Source organism: Pelodiscus sinensis, chromosome 14 (genome assembly GCF_052426305.1).
Source record: "Pelodiscus sinensis isolate ZL-2025 chromosome 14, ASM5242630v1, whole genome shotgun sequence".
Lineage (NCBI taxonomy): Eukaryota > Metazoa > Chordata > Testudines > Trionychidae > Pelodiscus > Pelodiscus sinensis.
In genome coordinates this window covers 17,417,218-17,435,482 of record NC_143065.1, presented here as the reverse complement: position 1 = coordinate 17,435,482, position 18,265 = coordinate 17,417,218, and the positions used below count along the sequence as shown (strand labels likewise).

General features: G+C 40.3%; 1 protein-coding gene across 7 annotated transcripts in view; it reads left to right on the top strand.

The window, feature by feature from the left end:
- The window catches only part of CGNL1 (cingulin like 1), a 134,925-nt gene that overhangs the window by 112,219 nt on the left and 4,441 nt on the right, over positions 1-18,265 (top strand). For all 7 annotated transcript variants that reach the window (XM_025190061.3, XM_075897322.2, XM_075897323.2 and 4 more), the window contains 5 exons: positions 2,226-2,387; positions 3,655-3,744; positions 12,511-12,594; positions 16,691-16,815; positions 17,623-17,731. In XM_025190061.3, the coding sequence (XP_025045846.3) occupies positions 2,226-2,387; positions 3,655-3,744; positions 12,511-12,594; positions 16,691-16,815; positions 17,623-17,731 (570 nt within the window). The remainder of the gene's footprint in view (positions 1-2,225; positions 2,388-3,654; positions 3,745-12,510; positions 12,595-16,690; positions 16,816-17,622; positions 17,732-18,265) is intronic.

Here is an 18,265-nt window from a genome sequence, read left to right as displayed (position 1 = left end):
CTACTCCTTCCCCTCCTTCACAGCACTTTCATAGCACTATGAATCCACTGATTCGCATCCCATCTCTGCTTCTTCCTCTCCCTCCCAGAGCTGGAATGCCTCAAATCAGCCATTTGCGGCTGTTCAAACTTTGGAAGGAGGAGGATGAAGGGGATGGAATGCGAATCAGGCAATTCGCACGCTCCAGAAGTGCTGGGGCAAAGGGGTAGGAGTAGGAAGCGCGGGGGTCCATTATCTCTTGCTCATTTTAGTGGTCCTCCCAAATCCGTTTTGAGGCATGTGGCTAGGCAGTGTAGGAATTCCTTTTTACTGTTGTCCATGCTGTAGGTGAAGACCTAAGACATTGGATTCCAGGGATGTCAATCCAGCATCTTTCATAAACACTAAAATAATTGGAAACATTGTCACATTTCAGGGTGCAATCCAGACCAGAAAGAGGTTTTATCACTTTCTACCCCACTAACCTTGGGTGGTACCTCATAATGTTTTGCTATTATAGCTCCCAATTTGGGCTGCTCAGAAACAGTCTACCAATATGTAGGTCTCTGCACTAGTCTAGCAGTTCTGATTCCATTAACCTGTCAGCAACACACTGGTCACACTGGCTGCCACCATCTTTGGTTACTACATGTGTTCTGCAATATCCTGGAGAGTTTCAATATTAATGTTCATTTCTCCTGTGTGAAGTCAGTATTCAGCAGTGTATTGTAACTGGCATTATCAAACAGTACAATTTAAACACAGCACTGAATTGGTTCCCTCTCCCCACCATATTTTAATAATGCCAGTTAGGGTTTTAAGAGAATTCAGGAATAAGAGATACATTTAGAAATGGTTACAAGCAAATGAAAGTGAAAAAATGCATTTAAAAGTCCAAAACTTAGTCTAGCAAGTTTTGGTTCAAAGCTTTAAGACAGCCTTTCTCACCCCCTGCCGTTCACTATGATAGTGACTGACCCCTTCCTTGGTCAGGATCGCTCCCAGAGGCCCAAACATGCTGGTGCCTTTGTCTTAAGTGAAAGAGAGAGAACTTGGGATTGTCACCCCTTTCTTTATAGTCCAATGAACCCATGAAGTGGATTCTTCCAAGGGTTATCCTTCAAAGAAGGTTTATTCAAACAGTAAAGAAGGCGACAGGTGGAGGAGATTCCATGCCCTTTCTGTTCCGAAGTGTGTGTGAGCTGAAATCCAAATTGTTCTGTTTCCTGCCATCTCCTTCCCAAATCTCTCAGGGTATGTCTACACTGCTACCCTAGTTCGAACTAGGGTGGCTAATGTAGGCATTCGAACTTGCAAATGAAGCCTGGGATTTAAATACCCCAGCTTCATTTACATGTTCCCGGGTGCCGCCATTTTTAAATGCCCCATAGTACGAACTACCTCACCGCAGCTACACGCGGCACGGACTAGGTAGTTCGAATTAAAGCTCCTAGTTCGAACTACCATTAAACCTCCTTGCAGGAGGAATAATGGTAGTTTGAATTAGGAGTCCTAGCCATTCTGTTGACTTCCCTGAATGTGAGGGAGAACTGGAAATAAAATTCGGAGCATGTCATACAAGATTGTGCACTGAAAGGTATGTTAACACCTGACAAATCAGAGAGCCTCCTCACAGAACAAAAGCTAATAGCCTCGCTGCTAACTGTGCCTTCTAATGAGACTTTGGAAGCTTGAGTGAGAGAATATAATGAAACACTCCTAATGTGGTTAGGAGGGAAAACCCTCCCCATGAGATGCACCTCCTACTATATATGTATAGAGCTATAGTTAATATATACAATAGCAATTATACCATAAACATAATATTGACTGAGTGCCAAAGTAAGGGGCATAAGCAGCACCAATAAACTGAAGTGATGTTATGAAAAGCAAGCAAACCGGATGGAAAGAGTTACCAAGGATGTAATCACCCACAAAGCTGGAGGGCAAGTGGCCAACTATGTGTGGCTAAGAAAAAGAGAATTAAATGCAAATTCCAATTTGTCTTATTTACTACTGTGAAAGATGTAAACTGATGGGTATCATCCTCGTTGAGAACTCTGATCCAAAATTATTTACTTGGTGCCATCTTGTGGCTGAAGTAAAAAATGGCTCTAATAAACACAGAGTTATTTAAAGTTTAAATAACTTTAAAAACAAGTCTTTCAGAAGTGTAGCTTGTTTACTGGCATTACTGTTACAAATAAATATATTATAAATTTGTGCCACCTGCATTTTTGTTTCAGATGCATCTTATGGAAGAGGATTTACGGGACCACCAGAGAGCTCATGATGAGGCAATTACAAAAACTCAGCTGCTAGAACAGACTATGAAAGGTTTGGAATATGAACTGGAAGCCAAAAATCACATGAAAGATGATCGGGCGAGACAAATGAAACTCATGGAGGTAAAAGGTGCTTTTTGATGGGGTGTGCTTTGGATGCTTGGTGCTTATGTATAATACATTTGTTGCTAGACATGAGTGGAAACACTTAATTTTTTTATTGTGGTTGTGCCTTGGAAGCAACAATATGTTTTGATATCATTTGATGGAAAAATCGGAGTTAGGACAGTGGTAACGTAAAAACTATTTTGGCATCTTCCAAGGGTGAGCCTTTAGCAAATCTAACAATATATTATGTTCTAAATGGTGGTTTATATTTTGAGAGCCCTTTAAATACTTTCCTTTCTTTTTCTCAGGTGACAAATGGAAGCTCTTGTCAGTTACCTCTATAATTCTCCTTGAATTTATCAGGCACGGAAATCAGAAAGTTTTAACTTCAGGGCACATTAAGAACAGATACACTCCCAATTAAATCAGTGGGAAACTTTGCATTAACTTCAGTGGGCATTGAATTAGGCCCTCAACTTGCTTTCATAAATGGCCTCTTTTCATAGCTGTGAAGTTAATTTTAATTTGTAATTTCTAAAGAAAATCCTCTGTTGTAGCATTTCTAGGGTATTTCTAGAAATATTGTTGTTGTTGCATTGCTTTTAATTATATATCGGCAAATTCTTATGCTCATAGAATTACTGGAAGTGTACCTGATCAATGAATATTTAATAATAAGTTATTGGACACTGAATAAATTATAAAAAGCATTTTTGCCTAGTTCAGCTTGTGATAGATTTACAAAATTCCTTCCCGGTGGAGATATTATCTCAAAGATATTTTTTTCTGTTTATTCAGTTTGCTACTGCAGTGAAAAGGAAAGTCAGGTTCAAATTGGAAGCAAGCTGTTGAACTTCACTGCAGAAAGCAGTTCTGAAGTTTTGATTTTTTAAAAATAATGAAGTTAATAGCAAACAGGTTATCAAACTCCTGTAGACTTTTCTAGTACAATACAGATACTTTTTCCTGGGTAAGTTGTCACAGAGAATGTATTTTTCCAACATCTCTCTGCAATGTGTACACACACACACACACACACACACACACACACACACACACACACACACACACACACACACACACACACACACACACACACACACACACACACACACACACACACACACACACACCGTATGTGTATATATAACTATATAACACATATATGCACACTCATACTTCAGCCAAATTGATCCTTGGCAGTTCTAAAAAGAAATGCTTGGGGGCAGTGTAAAGAGATTGAAGGGCTAATCGATTGAACTACTTTTGCTTTTTCATTTAGGACAAGATGTCCCAGTTGGAACTGGAGCTTGATGAAGAAAGAAACAATTCAGATTTGTTGTCTGAGAGGATCTGTAGGTGCAGAGAACAGGTACTTGTCCAGTGATCAAAGTTTACTTTGTCTAGCTATAGTGTAGTGATGAGGAAGAAGAGTGTTACGAGTAACCTGAATCCATTAAATATTAGTCTTTAAGTTAGGCCATGTCTCCACTTACTAGACAATCAATCTTCTGGGGTTTGAGTTAGCGGGTCTAGTAAAAACCTGCTGAATTGAAAACTGAGGGCACCCCCATTGGTGCCCATACTTCTCACTGTTACAAGGAGTAAGGGGAGTTGATGGGAGCATTTCTCCTGTTTACCGCTGTGGGGCTGCTCTTGAAAATTGATACAAGATATATTGACTCCAGCTACATAATTCATGTAGCTGGAGTTGCGTATCTTCCATCTATTTTCTTTTCCAGTGTAGAGCTGGTCTTAGATGCTTGTTGTTTTGCATGCAAGCCAGATCATAATTAGGTTCACCAACAATAGAGCTTTTAACAGGGCTTGACAAACAGCGGCGAAATCTGCTTGCCAGCCCCGCACTGCGCATGCTCAAGACCCGCATTGCGCATGTGCGCGCCGCCGATGAATGGGGCAACTGGCAAAAATCTACTCGCCTATAATTTGTCGATCCACCTGAAATAAGTAGTAGTATTCCCCATTTGACACATAGGAAAACTGAAACAATATGAGTTTGTGAGTTTCCTAGTTCACCTATGAAGTCTTTGTCAGACCTATGGATAGAACCATAATCTTTTGACTTCTGTTTGTGTGTTTTAATTTATCTTTCCTTTAGCAGTACACACCCTTTATTACTCCTGTCCTATGAAGTGTCCTATTAGACTGACAAACACTGCAAGCAGAAATTGACCTAAGCCACAAAATTCTGACATACATTTTAAACTTTTCACAAACTTCAGGATTGTTCAGTTTTGGATGTTGATCAAGCCAGTTCTATATATAGAAATCAGATGCTTTTCAGACAACATGCATATCACAGGCATTTGAATGTGGTGTTGTGGTCATTCCATTTTTAGATTGTTGTTTCAAAATAGTAAGTAATTATAGTGGGATAGAGCTTTTTATTTATGGTTTACACTAAACAGATTACCTATTAATATGTTGCTTTGTTCTATTGGAATTAGTTGTGCAATGAATTATGAATGAGGCATTACTTATTTATTACACATATGCACAGATTTTTAAAGAAATCCTTCACAATTCCAGATGCAGTTTCTTTCTTTTTTCCCCCCAGACATAATATTTTCTGGCTTGGGTTTTTGTGCATGCAAGAAATTTACCTGTGAGCACAAACTGCATGTATGCACACAAACTAAGTAGACAGACAGCACAAAGTTTGCATATGAGTCTTAGTTATGCAAATGTTTGGTGTAAAAAACCCTGTAATTTTGCAAAACAGTCATTTTTTAAAGCAGGATGTTGAAGCCATTTTGAAAAATTTCACCAAAGTTTAGAAATAACACTAAGGGTGTAAAGTCTAAAAAGCAAGGGAAAGTTAAGTCATTGTTCTAGCCTTTATATTATGTCATGTAAATGGCAGCAGATGTAGTAAGGATAAATTGCTTTGTTTTTATTGGCTCATCATTACCTTCACAGAAGGCTACATTTGAGGGAGGCAGTGTGGCCTAGCATAGAAAGCAGTGAATTGGGATTCGGGAGACCAGGGTCTTATTGCTAGCTCTTCCATTGGCCTGCTGATTGACATTGGATAAGTCACTTCAGTAATCTGCGACTGAGTTTCTCAATCTGTGAAATGGTATTGCCTTTATTTATAAAGCACTTAAAATCCACTGATGAGAATTGCCATATAAGTCTTGGGCATTACTACTATTATTTTAAGTTCCTCACCCAGTGAGGAGTTTCCTTGAAATTCTGCTTGCACAGTCATATACTACTTGGTGAAGTGTACATAAAACATTGTTTTAATTTCTAAAGAAAAGACTTGTTGAGATTGGAGTAGCTTCAATTTCAGTGGAAGACACAGTAATAAAACCCTGCTTTCCATATCTTTTCAGTGAAGTGGTATCTCCCACTGAGATGGCTGAAGTGCCTTAAAATGAGTTAAGCCTCAAATTGCTTTTATGCATCATTGAAACCCCATGTATTCTGTTAGTAATTTGTTGGACCTACAGTTTCTCAGATTTTTATTTGATTTCAATAGTGTCTTTTTACCATTATTTCACTGAGATCATACAGCCATGGAATCAGTGTGTGTGTATCTTCAGTGATTCAGAATGGAAAGGACCTATTATAATTGGAAGTCATGTCATCGCTTAATTAGGAAGCTTTGAATGCTGGAGTCCATGCGTGCTGTGAGTCTATGCTGAAACAACCTTAGCCAAAGCTGTACTAGTGGGCTGTTTAATATTTAATGGACTAGCTAAATGGAAACCTAAAATACAGATGGGTAACAAGAAAGCCACATAAAAGGCAAAAATGTTTGTGTTGAGATCCAGTTTCTCATTTCATGCATGAGTTACAAAGGTTGTTTTGTTTTGAGTTTATGCCATAGTGGCTAAGTTGTCAAATTACTGAAGAGTATTTCAGGGTCTGCTAAGCATCTATTATGGCATGAGGAAAAATAATGGATTTGTTTTGGTAATATCTGTTTGGTCTATAAATGTCTTTTTTATTATGAATATATTATTTTAATATACTGATCATGAAGACTAACACTCCTGTATATAGGAAAAATGCATTACTGGTTACCTTTTATGTCCCATTATCATTGTCAAGTTTGATAGATAAAAAATGTTACTTGCAATTAAAATTTATCCTCTCCCCCCGTCCCCTTTTTTGTTTCAATACTGCCTTGAATTTGAGATGGAGCTTCAGAAGACACTGATTTTTCTGTCATCCCCTCCCCAACCTCAACTCAAGATTGTAACAGAGTAAAATCTCAGTTTCTTAGCTAGGTCACCTACTTATAACAACAAATATCTAGCTGCCACTGCAGATATATGTGTGACGCAAATATGCCACATTGTCCTGCTACTCTGCTGTATGAGCACTGAACTGCACAGGAATTCTATTCTTTAGTCACAATCTGCCTGCTTGTACACAGATGTGCTTGTGTGCAGTGCAGTAAGAGATCTGCTTCCCAATGGGCAAATATCCCAGTCGCGAAAATCTCTGCCATGTGTGGCACAAACTTGACACAGTTCTCGCTGGTTTCAGCAAAGAGGTCAAAGATTTGAATGAGCATGGGCACTTCAGCCCAGGGGCAGGCAATAAGCAGCCCATGGGCCAGATGCAGTTCATTAGTGTTAGACCCTGGCAGGCTACCATATGTATTTTATTCACTTGGGCGTCAGCAGCTGTGGCCACTTGTGGATCCCATTGGTCACAGATCACTAGTCCAACAGGAGCTGCAAGTGGCTATACTTACAGAGGCACAGGTAAACAAAGTACCTGTGGGCCTGCCAAGGGCTAACCCTGGTGAACTGCATCCAGTCCGAGGGCCACTTATTGCCTACAACTGCTTTAGCCCCTCATGGTGACCCCTCTGGTTCAGAAATGAGGGGTCTCGGCAGGTCAGCAAGGGAATGCTTGCACATCTTATTCCTTGGGTAATTCTAAGCCGAAAAATTCTGCGCACAAAATTTTAAAATTCTGCATATTTTCTTTGTTAAAATACCACAGTCTAATCAGGCTGATTTCAATTATTTTGGAAATTGATTTCAAAATACTGTCAGCAAGCATGTCTGTAACAATACAGCCAACAGAAAATTCAGGAAATGTGTTTTGACAAATAGATTCCTTACTATACGTATTAGTACAGAACTTTGAGTAATAATTCATTCAAACTGCAATACAGAAATGTATTTCCTGGACCCCTCAAAAGCAGTGCAAAAGCTTGGGGGAGTCAGGGATTAATGGAGGAACTGAGGGAAGGGAAGTAAGTGCTGGAAAAGAGACTGGAAGTGAACCTCGATGGTTATTTGAGTGTGGATGAAAGAAGTATAGAACCATTTCTTTGGGGGGGGGGGGGAATTGTTAGGGAGCCAATCCCATGCAGACCCTGGCTGTCCCCTAGCCTCCCCTGTTCAGGCAGACACCACATCTCCTGTTCCCATGTGTCCTTGTATTCTCCACCTCTGGTATCCATGTGTCCCTTCACCTGCACTCAGCTACCCTCTCTCCTCTGTACCCTTGTGACTATGCATCTTCACTCTTATTCAGTCTCTGGCTCAGAGCTGTCACCCCCTAGCTCTAGTGTCCCTGCCTCAGTCATCTTCCTCCACCCCCCTCCCCTACACAAACACACTAGCCCTTCTGATCCCCCAGTCTAAATGACTCCCTCAGAAGCCCCATGTGTCCCACTTTGTCCATCTTCCCCATATCACCTACCTCTACACCTGCCTCTGTCCACAGTAAATTACCCAGCTGATAGGCTTATGGGATTGTATTTGTTAGTATGTTGTATCCTGTCAGTATGTTGTATCCTGTTCCCTCTTCCTTCATCTGCCTTTTATTTTCTAGGTTGTAAATTCTTCCAAGTAGGGAGCTGTCTTTTATTATGTGTTCCTATAGCATCTGTTACAGAGATGCTGCCTTAAGCTGAGAGTCTTTGGGAGCTCTGCAATGCAACTAAGAAGTGTGTGTGAAAATGGTTTCTTTAGTTATATGGACTTATCATCAGCCCTACATAAAAAAAAGATTTGGACTAATTTCAGATTACAGGTTGAAGAAGTTTATTTTTCCTGAATTAGTTCAGCCATGCACCTTCAGTTTCTACTATGAGCCCTGTCTAGAACAGATTGCACCTTCAGAGTAGATCCATTTTCAGTGCAAAAATACATGCAGTTACCAGAAATAACTGCAAGGCATATTTGAGAACGAAATACTGGATCACTGCAAAGTAGAAATCTTATCTTGGTTAGTCCTCTGCATAGACTACCACTACCAGTATCAGTTTCTTAAAGAATCAAAAGCGAAAATGTTTGTTCATTAATTTGTAAAGCAAAAGATAGACCTGAATCCAAACTCCACTCCCAGAGAGCTCCAAACCTTGGGAAACTTTGCATTCAGACTTTACTTTCATGGCTGGACCTAACTAAAACCTGATAGTATAACAGATTAAAGTACTGGAGAACATAGCATCAGAATACAAATGTTATGGATTTGGTCCATTTTCATCTGTGATAAATTGCTGCCAATTCTGTTAAAATTGAGGACTTTAACAAACACAAGAGGAAGTAGGGAGACATTCTGCTGCCTTTTGAAGGGCCCAAAGATTTTAGTATACAGTATTTTTGTCTGCAGAGAGAGAAAATTATTTGGGCTACTTATTTTTGCTAACGTAATGGAAACACATTTGACATGGCTTCAGCAATCTTTATGCACAAAAAAAAAAAATATAAACATGAATCTGTTGGTATCAGAATTGTTTCCAATAACCGTGAGAGAGCTCAGTTTCCATGGCAATGGCAGAGTAAATTGTAGAGGATAAAGTTGCCTTGGCTGTGTCTTTCACTTCCTTTTGGTAGAGTAGTCCCAAAGGATTGCTGTGCACCTGCTCCTTAGTTGGCACCAGGTGTGCAAAGCTAGTAAATGAAAATGTGGAAATGAAGGTTTCTTTTCAATGATGAAGGATGAAATCTTTGGTTAGCTTTCTTAGTTAGCAATCTTTGTTGTTAAGAATTGTACAAGTATAGGAGGTCAATATTCATTTTTTCCACTTTTCCTTGCTCAAGAAATGTAGACTCTGTACCCAGTGGGAGATGGTAAACAATAGAGATAGCATCTAAAAGGTTATTAGAAATCAAATTACTTTTCACTAACCTCACACTCCACAGCTGCTTCTAATCCTAAAGCTGGCACTAATTGCTGTTATGTCTAATGCTGCTTTGTAGAATCTGATACTATTACTTCTTACAATGCTTTGTTTTTAGCATTTTCTAAATCCAGCTGTGATAACTGTTGCCTTAAGCTGCACAGTTAGTTTATTCTTTGGATGTAATTAGAATATATTATATATGCTAAAAAAGTAGAATTGAAGCACAAAGTACTGCCTGCTACAGACCTACAGTATGATTTAGTAGCTATGTTGTCTTTTAGATCAGTGTTTCTCAATCAATGGTATGAGCACCCTCAGAAGTACTCGAGAAGTCTGGGGGTACGTCAACACTACTGAAATTTGGAGAAAACTGAATTTTTGTTTTAAGTTTTACAACGCTTTATTATTTTTGTACTTTTTACACCCAAAAATTTTGTTGCCCACCCAGCTACGATTAAGTTGTTTACACAAATGTGTTGCAATTGTAGAAAAAAAATGTGTGTGTCTGAAAATTGTAGGTACTGGGGGTACTTATAATTTTTTAGGGGGCTACTTTAAAAAAAAAAGGTCGAGAAACACTGTTTCAGATCACATTTTTCCTTTGTATTTAGTTTTGTGTATTTGCTAATGGTAAGTGCAGGGAGATAACGGAGAGCTGGGCTCTAACAGATTTGCATCTTGTTGTCACGCTTTTTTTTTTTTTTTTTTTTGGTCAGTCATTTGCAGGGCTCGACAAACCGCGACGAAATCCACTCGCCAGCCCCGCACCGCATATGCGCGTGCGCACACCACCGGTGAACAGGGCGGCGACTGGCTGAAATCTACTCGCCATGGGCGAGTAGATACGCAGATTGTATTTAATTCCTTCCTGGGGTTCTTTCTGCTCCCTAATCAGACTGTATTCTTCTCCTTTCCCTTTTTTGTGACTCTACTTTTTACTATGAAGCATCCAGCAGCAGAAATTATCTTGGCAATCCTCAAAATACTTCCCTAATTTAAGAACTGGTGATGGTTGTGCATATTTGTCACAGCCTCTGAGCCCAGTAATAGCACAATAGTGCTTTAGTGTGTGGAGCTATATTGTGGCCCATTAAGCAAGTTCTAATATCTAACAAAAACCCTTTCTCTAGTTAACAGTTGCATTTTTAGTCACTCATTTTACTTCAGGTCTTGCTTTATTTTCCTGTGCCTATTTGTATCACTGCAGCAATTACAGCACAATGAATAATTTCTTCATGACCCTGATCACAGGCCTTTTCTGAGATACTAACAGGTAGATAGATGTAAACATAGGTGCTGGAACTAGGGGTGCCGGGGATGCATCTGCACCCTTGGCTTCAAGTGATTTCCATTACTCCCACTATACAACTTCTTCCAGTACCTCCGCATTTATAGAGGGAGACTTCTGAAATACACAATGCTCATTTGTGCATTAAAACAAACTTTAAGAAAGCTTTGCTACTCACTCTATTAGTCCTCCTTTTGTGGGGGCATTGAAATTACTCCTAATGTTAGGCTGTTTTTAAAATCCTTAGTTCATTGGTTTTTTAAGTATTTTTTTTAGTTAACCTAGATACTCCTGTCTCATCTTGAATTGGTTTTTGGCTTATAACTGCCTCCTTAAAGGTATCTACATAAAGCATAAAAGGGTAAAGTACTAAAACAGTCTTTCATTAAAGCTTAACTCGGCAAATGTTTGTTTGCTGTATTTAAAGGTGGGGGTGGGGAAAAAACCACCTCAGAGAGATTATTGCACCTCCAGGCCTATATGCAATAATGAGATCCATAAGAACTCTATTCAGTGGTTGCCAGAATGGAGCCATGTGCTATCATTTGTAGTCCAGAAACTAATATGACCTTAGTTTTCAGGAATGTCTTCTGCTATTGTGAAATACTACTTGGATAAAACACATGCAAGCGCATGCATGGCCAGTGCTGTTTGTATTAATATAAAATGTATAGGAACAACTTAAATGACCCTTTTCAACATGTGATTAGTTAACAATATGTTTTTAAGGTGATAATGTGGTGAAAGTGACCCAGGGTAAACTGTTTTATGTTCTCTGCTTGTTTAACCTTCACATTCCCAACATCTTTACTTTCATTTGTATGCAAGATTCCCTGATGGCTACAGAAAGGTTTTTGTATGATAACTCATAGGTTACAGATTTATTTGAAGTGAAAGTTAGTATATTTACTCAACCTGAGTTAATACATAACTATAGGGTCAAGGTGGGAAGGGGTATCCCCCCCAATTTTCTGCTTGGCTTGTGCTGATCTCAGTAACACTGCTGAAGCTGGCCTCCCCTCCCAACCCAGTTGACTCAGGTAGAAAATACAGTGGTGGTCACTACTGAGAGCTTGGTGGAGCACTGCCACTGTATTTACTTGCACCTCTGCAGGAACCAGTGCTGGCAGCTCCTGTTGGCCACAGATTGCCATTCTCGGCCAATGGGAGCTACGGTAAACAGTGTCCCGGTCCATGCCACTAACCTTGGTGAACCGCTGCCATCTTATTGCCCACCCCAATTTAGAGAATAGTATAAATACTGGAAATACACTACCTACTTGCAAAGACATTTACAAAGTTTTTGAAAGTAACCCCTGAAAGAGCTGGGGCAGGAGTTATTTGGGCATCACTGTCTTGTTGCCCTGTATGGATGTATCTTAGTAAAAGCTGCCATATTGATCTTCTTCTGTGGGTGAAGTGATAGGGTTCCCAGTGACTGTTATATTTTTTAATCTTCAGAAGGATTTTTCAGGGAAAACGAGTACTCAGATAAAACTGCAGAATGGTACAGACCGGTGTTAATTCTTTACCGATAGGGAAGTTTTATCAGGTAACGTATGGAAGATATCTTTCTGGAAGGGATCAGTCTTTTTAATCCAGGGTTGTAATTGTAATATCTATTCAAGATGCCATTTATAGAGAAGGGAATTCTGCACTTCTGAATAAATAAACAAAAAAGATTGATTCTGAATTACTGAAGTTTCTGGCTTTTCTTTTTATAATAGATCGAACAAATGAGGAATGAATTACTTCAAGAAAGAGCTACAAGGCAGGACTTGGAGTGTGACAAGATTTCATTAGAGAGACAGGTAACAGTTGCAGCCACGCCACCTTAACCCAGATCTCACAACTTGAGCAAGACCATGCTAGATTAGTGGTTTGATTGGAAGCATCTAAGGACTGTGGGAAATCGTGCTTGCGATTCACTAGTTTTATGTGACCTCATCTTAGTGAGATGCTTGAAGTTCCAACCATCTTTAGAAGAGACCAGATGAATGTGGGGTCTTGTCAATAAAAATCCCAATTCATGTTTCATAAGAGTAAAGATGCTATTCCTAATATCCCAGCTGAATTCCAACTCTGTAATTCCGTGGTCACCAACCCGTCGATCGTGATCGACTGGTTGATCGTGAGGCATTTGGGCACCCCCAACCTCCATTTTCCCCCCACCTCCGAGAAGCCCCACTACCTACCTCTAGTGTAGTGCCAGCTTCCCGCAGGGTGGACAGAAGTCCTGTCAGAAGCCCGCGTCACTTCTGAGGGTTCCGGAAGTGCACTGGCTGCTCCCCTCCCACAGCTCCGTCATGTGCTGGGAGAGGGGGGCGTCGGCCCTGGAGGAGGAGTGTGGCGGCTTCCCTGCTCCTCTGGCGCTGGAGTGGTGAGTTGAGCACAGGGGTTTTTCCTTGCGCCACGGGCAGGCTCCCATGGGGGTTTGGCCCCGCCGCAGGAGAGGCGGTTTGGCCCCGGGGCAGGCACCCGCGGGGGTTTGGCTGCACTGTGGGAAGCATGCACTGGCTTCCCTTGGGGATGTGGGGGGAGAATCCTGGGAGGAGGCGATAGCAGGATACTCTCTGCCCCCACTCCCCTCTGTTCCCTCCTCCCTCTCCCCTCCTCCCTGTTCCCTCTCCCCACTCCCCAGTCTCAGAAACCTGTCCCCACTGGCACCCTGTCCAAACAGGTTCCCTGCCCTTCTCAGAAATAAAGAGAATGCAGAAACTTTTTGTGTTTGACATAGTATTTTATTTGAAAATGAAGCCTGGCCAACACCCGCCCCTCCCCCCCCCCCAATTGGGGCCAAGCCCCCATCTGGCCACAGCATCGTGACACTCCCCTTTCCCCCAGACCCTACATCTCAGCCTATCATACACTTGAACCCCCTGCGCTGAGCCCCTCACATACCCCAACCCAAATTCCTGAACCCTCACATCCAGAAGTCTGTGGCTTACTTAGTACCCTAACCCTACATCTGACTCCAACACTGCCCGGCCTGGAACTCCCTCCCCAAGCCAGCGTTCCCTTATCCACTTTCTCCTGCATCCAGATTTCGTCCCAGAGCTTGTACTCTCACCCCTTCCCACACCCAAATCCCTCATTCCCACCCCAGAGTCTACACATCCTGTCTCAACCCAGCAAGGGTACGTCTAGACTGCAGGAGTTTTTCAGGATTCCTAAGGTCTTCCACTTCTTTTAGTGGAAGACCAAACATGATCTTTCGGTCACCCCTATATTCCTCTTTCCACGAGGAATAAGAGGGCTTCCAAAAGAAGAGGTTTTTCTGACATTTGGTCCAGTCTAGACAGGTCAAATGTTGGAAAAACTTCTTCCTACAGAAGAATTGGGGGGGGGGGGGGGGAGGGGAAAGCAGCAGTGTAAGGGTTGGGGATAGCAAGTGATGGAGAGGAGGCAAACAGAGAGGGCGGGACTTCAAGGAAGGGGCAAGGAGGTAGATCTTGGCTTCTTCTGTCATTTAAAAAGTGATCTTGGGTGTAAAAAAGTTGGAGACCACTGGTTTAAAGGAAAGAGTGCCACCTACTGATACATCAGCAGTTGAGAAGATACAACCCTTATATATCCCAGTATAACCCAGAGTAAATGATAACTTATGAGGTTTGAGGAGATCATAGCTTGTGGCAGCATAACTTAATTTTTTTTTCAGTATTACCCTGATCTTCATATAATCTTCTCAAAGCTGCTAGATTTTTAACTTTCTTTTGTAAGGATTTTAAGGTAACTGTGACATAAGTTTACTAAGTTGAAACTTTGAAAACATTAAGCATATGCCTTAAAATAAATGAACACTGTAGATTTTCATGCAAACAGTATACTAGAGTATAACTTCAGTACCTTGCTGATCAGTGTATTTTGAAACTCATAAAATCATACACAGTGGTATCGTTTCTAACTGTTGTATGCAGTGCTGCTGTGGCTGTGTCAGTCCCAGGATTTTAGAGAGAGAAGGTGGTTGAACTAATATCATTTGCTGGAACAACTTCTGCTGGTCAGACACACAAACTTTCAAAAGCTTAAAAGATATTACTTCACCCAGCGTGTCTTTCAGCTTCTAATTGTAAGGTTATTTTACACTGCTGGTGGTAGAGATTCTGCTTTTTAAGAGACCAAATATTTCCATGTGGCATCACATGGCAAATAATGGATTGTTAAAACAAGAGGAGATACATAAATCCATGGATAGTTTCTAGAGACCACATGAATGAAACTTAGAATGAAACTTGAGTGGCTTATCTCTCACTGGTGGTACATTTTTTAAATGTGAGGGTCCTTGGTGGGGGGAAGAAACTTAATTGAAACCCTAGTGGACTTATTTTGTGAGATTAGTTAATATATATCTGAGTCAGTTTATGGATTGTTTGGAATATTATGATCTTGTGTATGAATATAATACAGTGACTTGTCTTTTAGTTTATTGTGCAGTATTTTTCATCATGCATATTCTAGTTGAGATGAAAAATAAATGACTGCTAAAAAGTAACCTGTTTTTAAAGTGCTTATATACCAATCCTAGAAGTCTAAATAATAAGATGGGAGAACTAGAGTGCCTCGTATTAAATGACAATATTGATATAATAGACATCACAGAAATTTGGTAGAATGAGGATAATCAATGGGACACAGTAATAGCAGGATACAAAATGTATCGTAAAGACAGAATAGGTCACGCTGGTGGGAGAGTCGCACTACATGTGAAAGAAAGTCTTACATACCACACTCTCTTTAGTACACCTAAGAGACAAGGTAGGTGAGGTAATATCTTTTATTAAACTAATTTTGCTGATAAAAGAGACAAGTTTTCAAAGCTTGAAAGCTTGTCTTTTTCACCACCAGAAGTTGATCCAATAAAAAGTATTACCTAACCCATTCCGATGTCCTGGAACCAACACAACTATAACAACACTGCACCTAAAAATATTAGACAACTGCATCATGTGGTTTACTCATTTATGATCCACTATAATCCTTACATCCTTTTCAGCAGTACAACCACCTGGCCATTTATTCCCCATTTTGACTTTTTCCTTCCCAAAAGAACTACTTTGCACTTGTCTTTTATTGAATTTCATCTTGCTGATTTTGGACAAGTTATCTTGCTGTTCTTTTCTGTTCAAAACACTAAATTTGATTGGCTTACATTAGGTTTTGCATGGAATATTTCATTTAATTTAAAAAGTACTTTTAAGGATTAAGAAAAAAATCACCCAAGCCAGGAACCTTCTTTGTTTTGTGCACCTGAAACTTAAACCCCATGTGGGCCACCTGCCAGACCAATCCTATAATGAAAAAGCTACAGGGCCTGAGTGATTTACAGTGCAAAGGAATTGCATGACGAAACCACAGCGCTTGTTAAAGCAAGAGTAAATGTATTAATAATGGAAACATTATCAGATCTTTGACCACAACAGTGGCACTGGATACCACTATAACAATTCTCACACGTGTGTGACATCTTTTATTATATATGCTGCAGCTGGACATTGGTGTTCTTTTAGATAAAACAGTTTATCATGGAGATTAAAATAACTTTAGTGTGGCATAGGAAATAATGACCTATGTACAGATGAATGGAGGGGTCACAATCTAGAAAACATAGAGCTACTGCCAAATTTCCCAAGATTCAGGGGACTTCAAGCCAAGAAATCCAATGCAGGCCTGTTTCTTAATCTTGATTAAATTCTCCATAACTTTGAAGCACAAAGATGGGTTTGCTGGGGGGATACAAGCCTCACTGATTGACCTTTTTTTTTTTTTTGCTTATTCACTGAATGTAAAAGCACCTTAGTCCCTGTGTTTCTTTGCAGGGACTTGTTTTGTATTAAGGTAGTGTGTATGTTTGTTAATATGTAGATGCCGATTTTATCTATGTAGTAGTAATGTAAGTTCTAATTCTAGAACAAAGATTTGAAGAGCCGAATTCTTCACCTTGAAGGATCTTACAGGTCTAGTAAAGAAGGACTTGTTGCTCAGATGGAAGACAGAATCACTGAGCTAGAGGAACGGCTAGAAAATGAAGAGAGGTAAAAGAAGCTAAGTTCAGAGCCTGGAAGGCGTGCGGGCATATAGCCAGGTGGCATCTTGCTAATTTTAGTGCAGCTTGGAAGCTTGTGTGATCAGGGCTGCTTCTTGGGAGAGGGGAGGAAGCATGGAGTTATTTAAAAAGGTCTAGGGCTCTGGGCCACTGCCATTGCTGCTGTGGCAGCTGGAGCCTGGTGCATCACAGTCTGGGCAGCGCTAAGAGCTGCCTGGGGGAGGTACGGTGTGGTCCAGGCAGCACTGAGGGCTGACTTCTTCTAGCTCTTCCTCTTCCACCCAAGGCCCCACCCCTTCCAGGGGGCTGGAAGCTAAGCCCTAGGTCTGGTGAAGTCCTGCATGGGAGCTCCAGGCCTATCATTGCAAAAACAAACAAAACAAAGTCACAAGCACAGACTTTTCATATATTCTTTTTGATTGGTACATCAAAACAAAATCATCAAAACAAAATCAATATGGGAGTTGTACAACCTATAACACTGGGCTGTCTTCTAGCAGCATTAGACCTATATCTTATTTTATCAATAGCTGCCATCAGTTACAGTCACAGAAATGTCAGCTATAATTAAACAGTTCTGTTTGCAGATGCATTTCCGAGTTGCTTTTTTATGAGAAATGCTTCTTCTGCATTTTCTCAGTGCGGCACTGAACAAAATTCCAATATGTTGCACAGAATTTGTATATCAAAGCAGATGCTGGTAGTATTTATTTTTCACTTAGTCTCACAAGGGTGTATGCTTGGAAGAATTGGGAATGATTCCAGCTGACATTTCTGCATGTCTGTTTTTTTTAAGAGATCGGGCTAATCTCCAGCTAAGCAATCGCAGACTTGAAAGGAAAGTGAAGGAATTAATGTTGCAAGTAGATGATGAACATCTCTCACTGACTGACCAAAAGGACCAGGTAAAGGGAAAGATTTATACATAAGCAGTTTGTTATTTCTGTAACTATAAATTACTGTGCATTCAACTGACAAGGATAATCAATGTTTAGAATACAGATAAATGCTTGATTGTTATTTTTTTGTGAACTGATTTTACAAGATTCTTTTAGTCCCAATATCATTATGTTCCTCAGCCTACTAGCAACAAATGGAGAAAATATGACATTTTAGGCTTTTCCTACGACTTTAGTAAAATGAAGGCATGTCATGTACAGATTACTGGCAATGCTCTTGTTTTCGTGTGCTCCAACTCATCTGATGAAGTGGATTTTACCCCCGAAAGCTCATGATTCTATATATTTTTGTTCATCTCTAAGTTGCCACAGGCAACTCCTTGTTTTTATGTTTACTTTTAAAACTTAATTGAACACCAAAAAGTGTCAAAGCAAGATACAAAGAAAGCAATCTATACTGTCTCCTACAAAATATCCTCTCTAAAGAAGAAGATTTTAGATTTTTTTAATTGTAAGCATATACTGCTATTTGTAGCAATG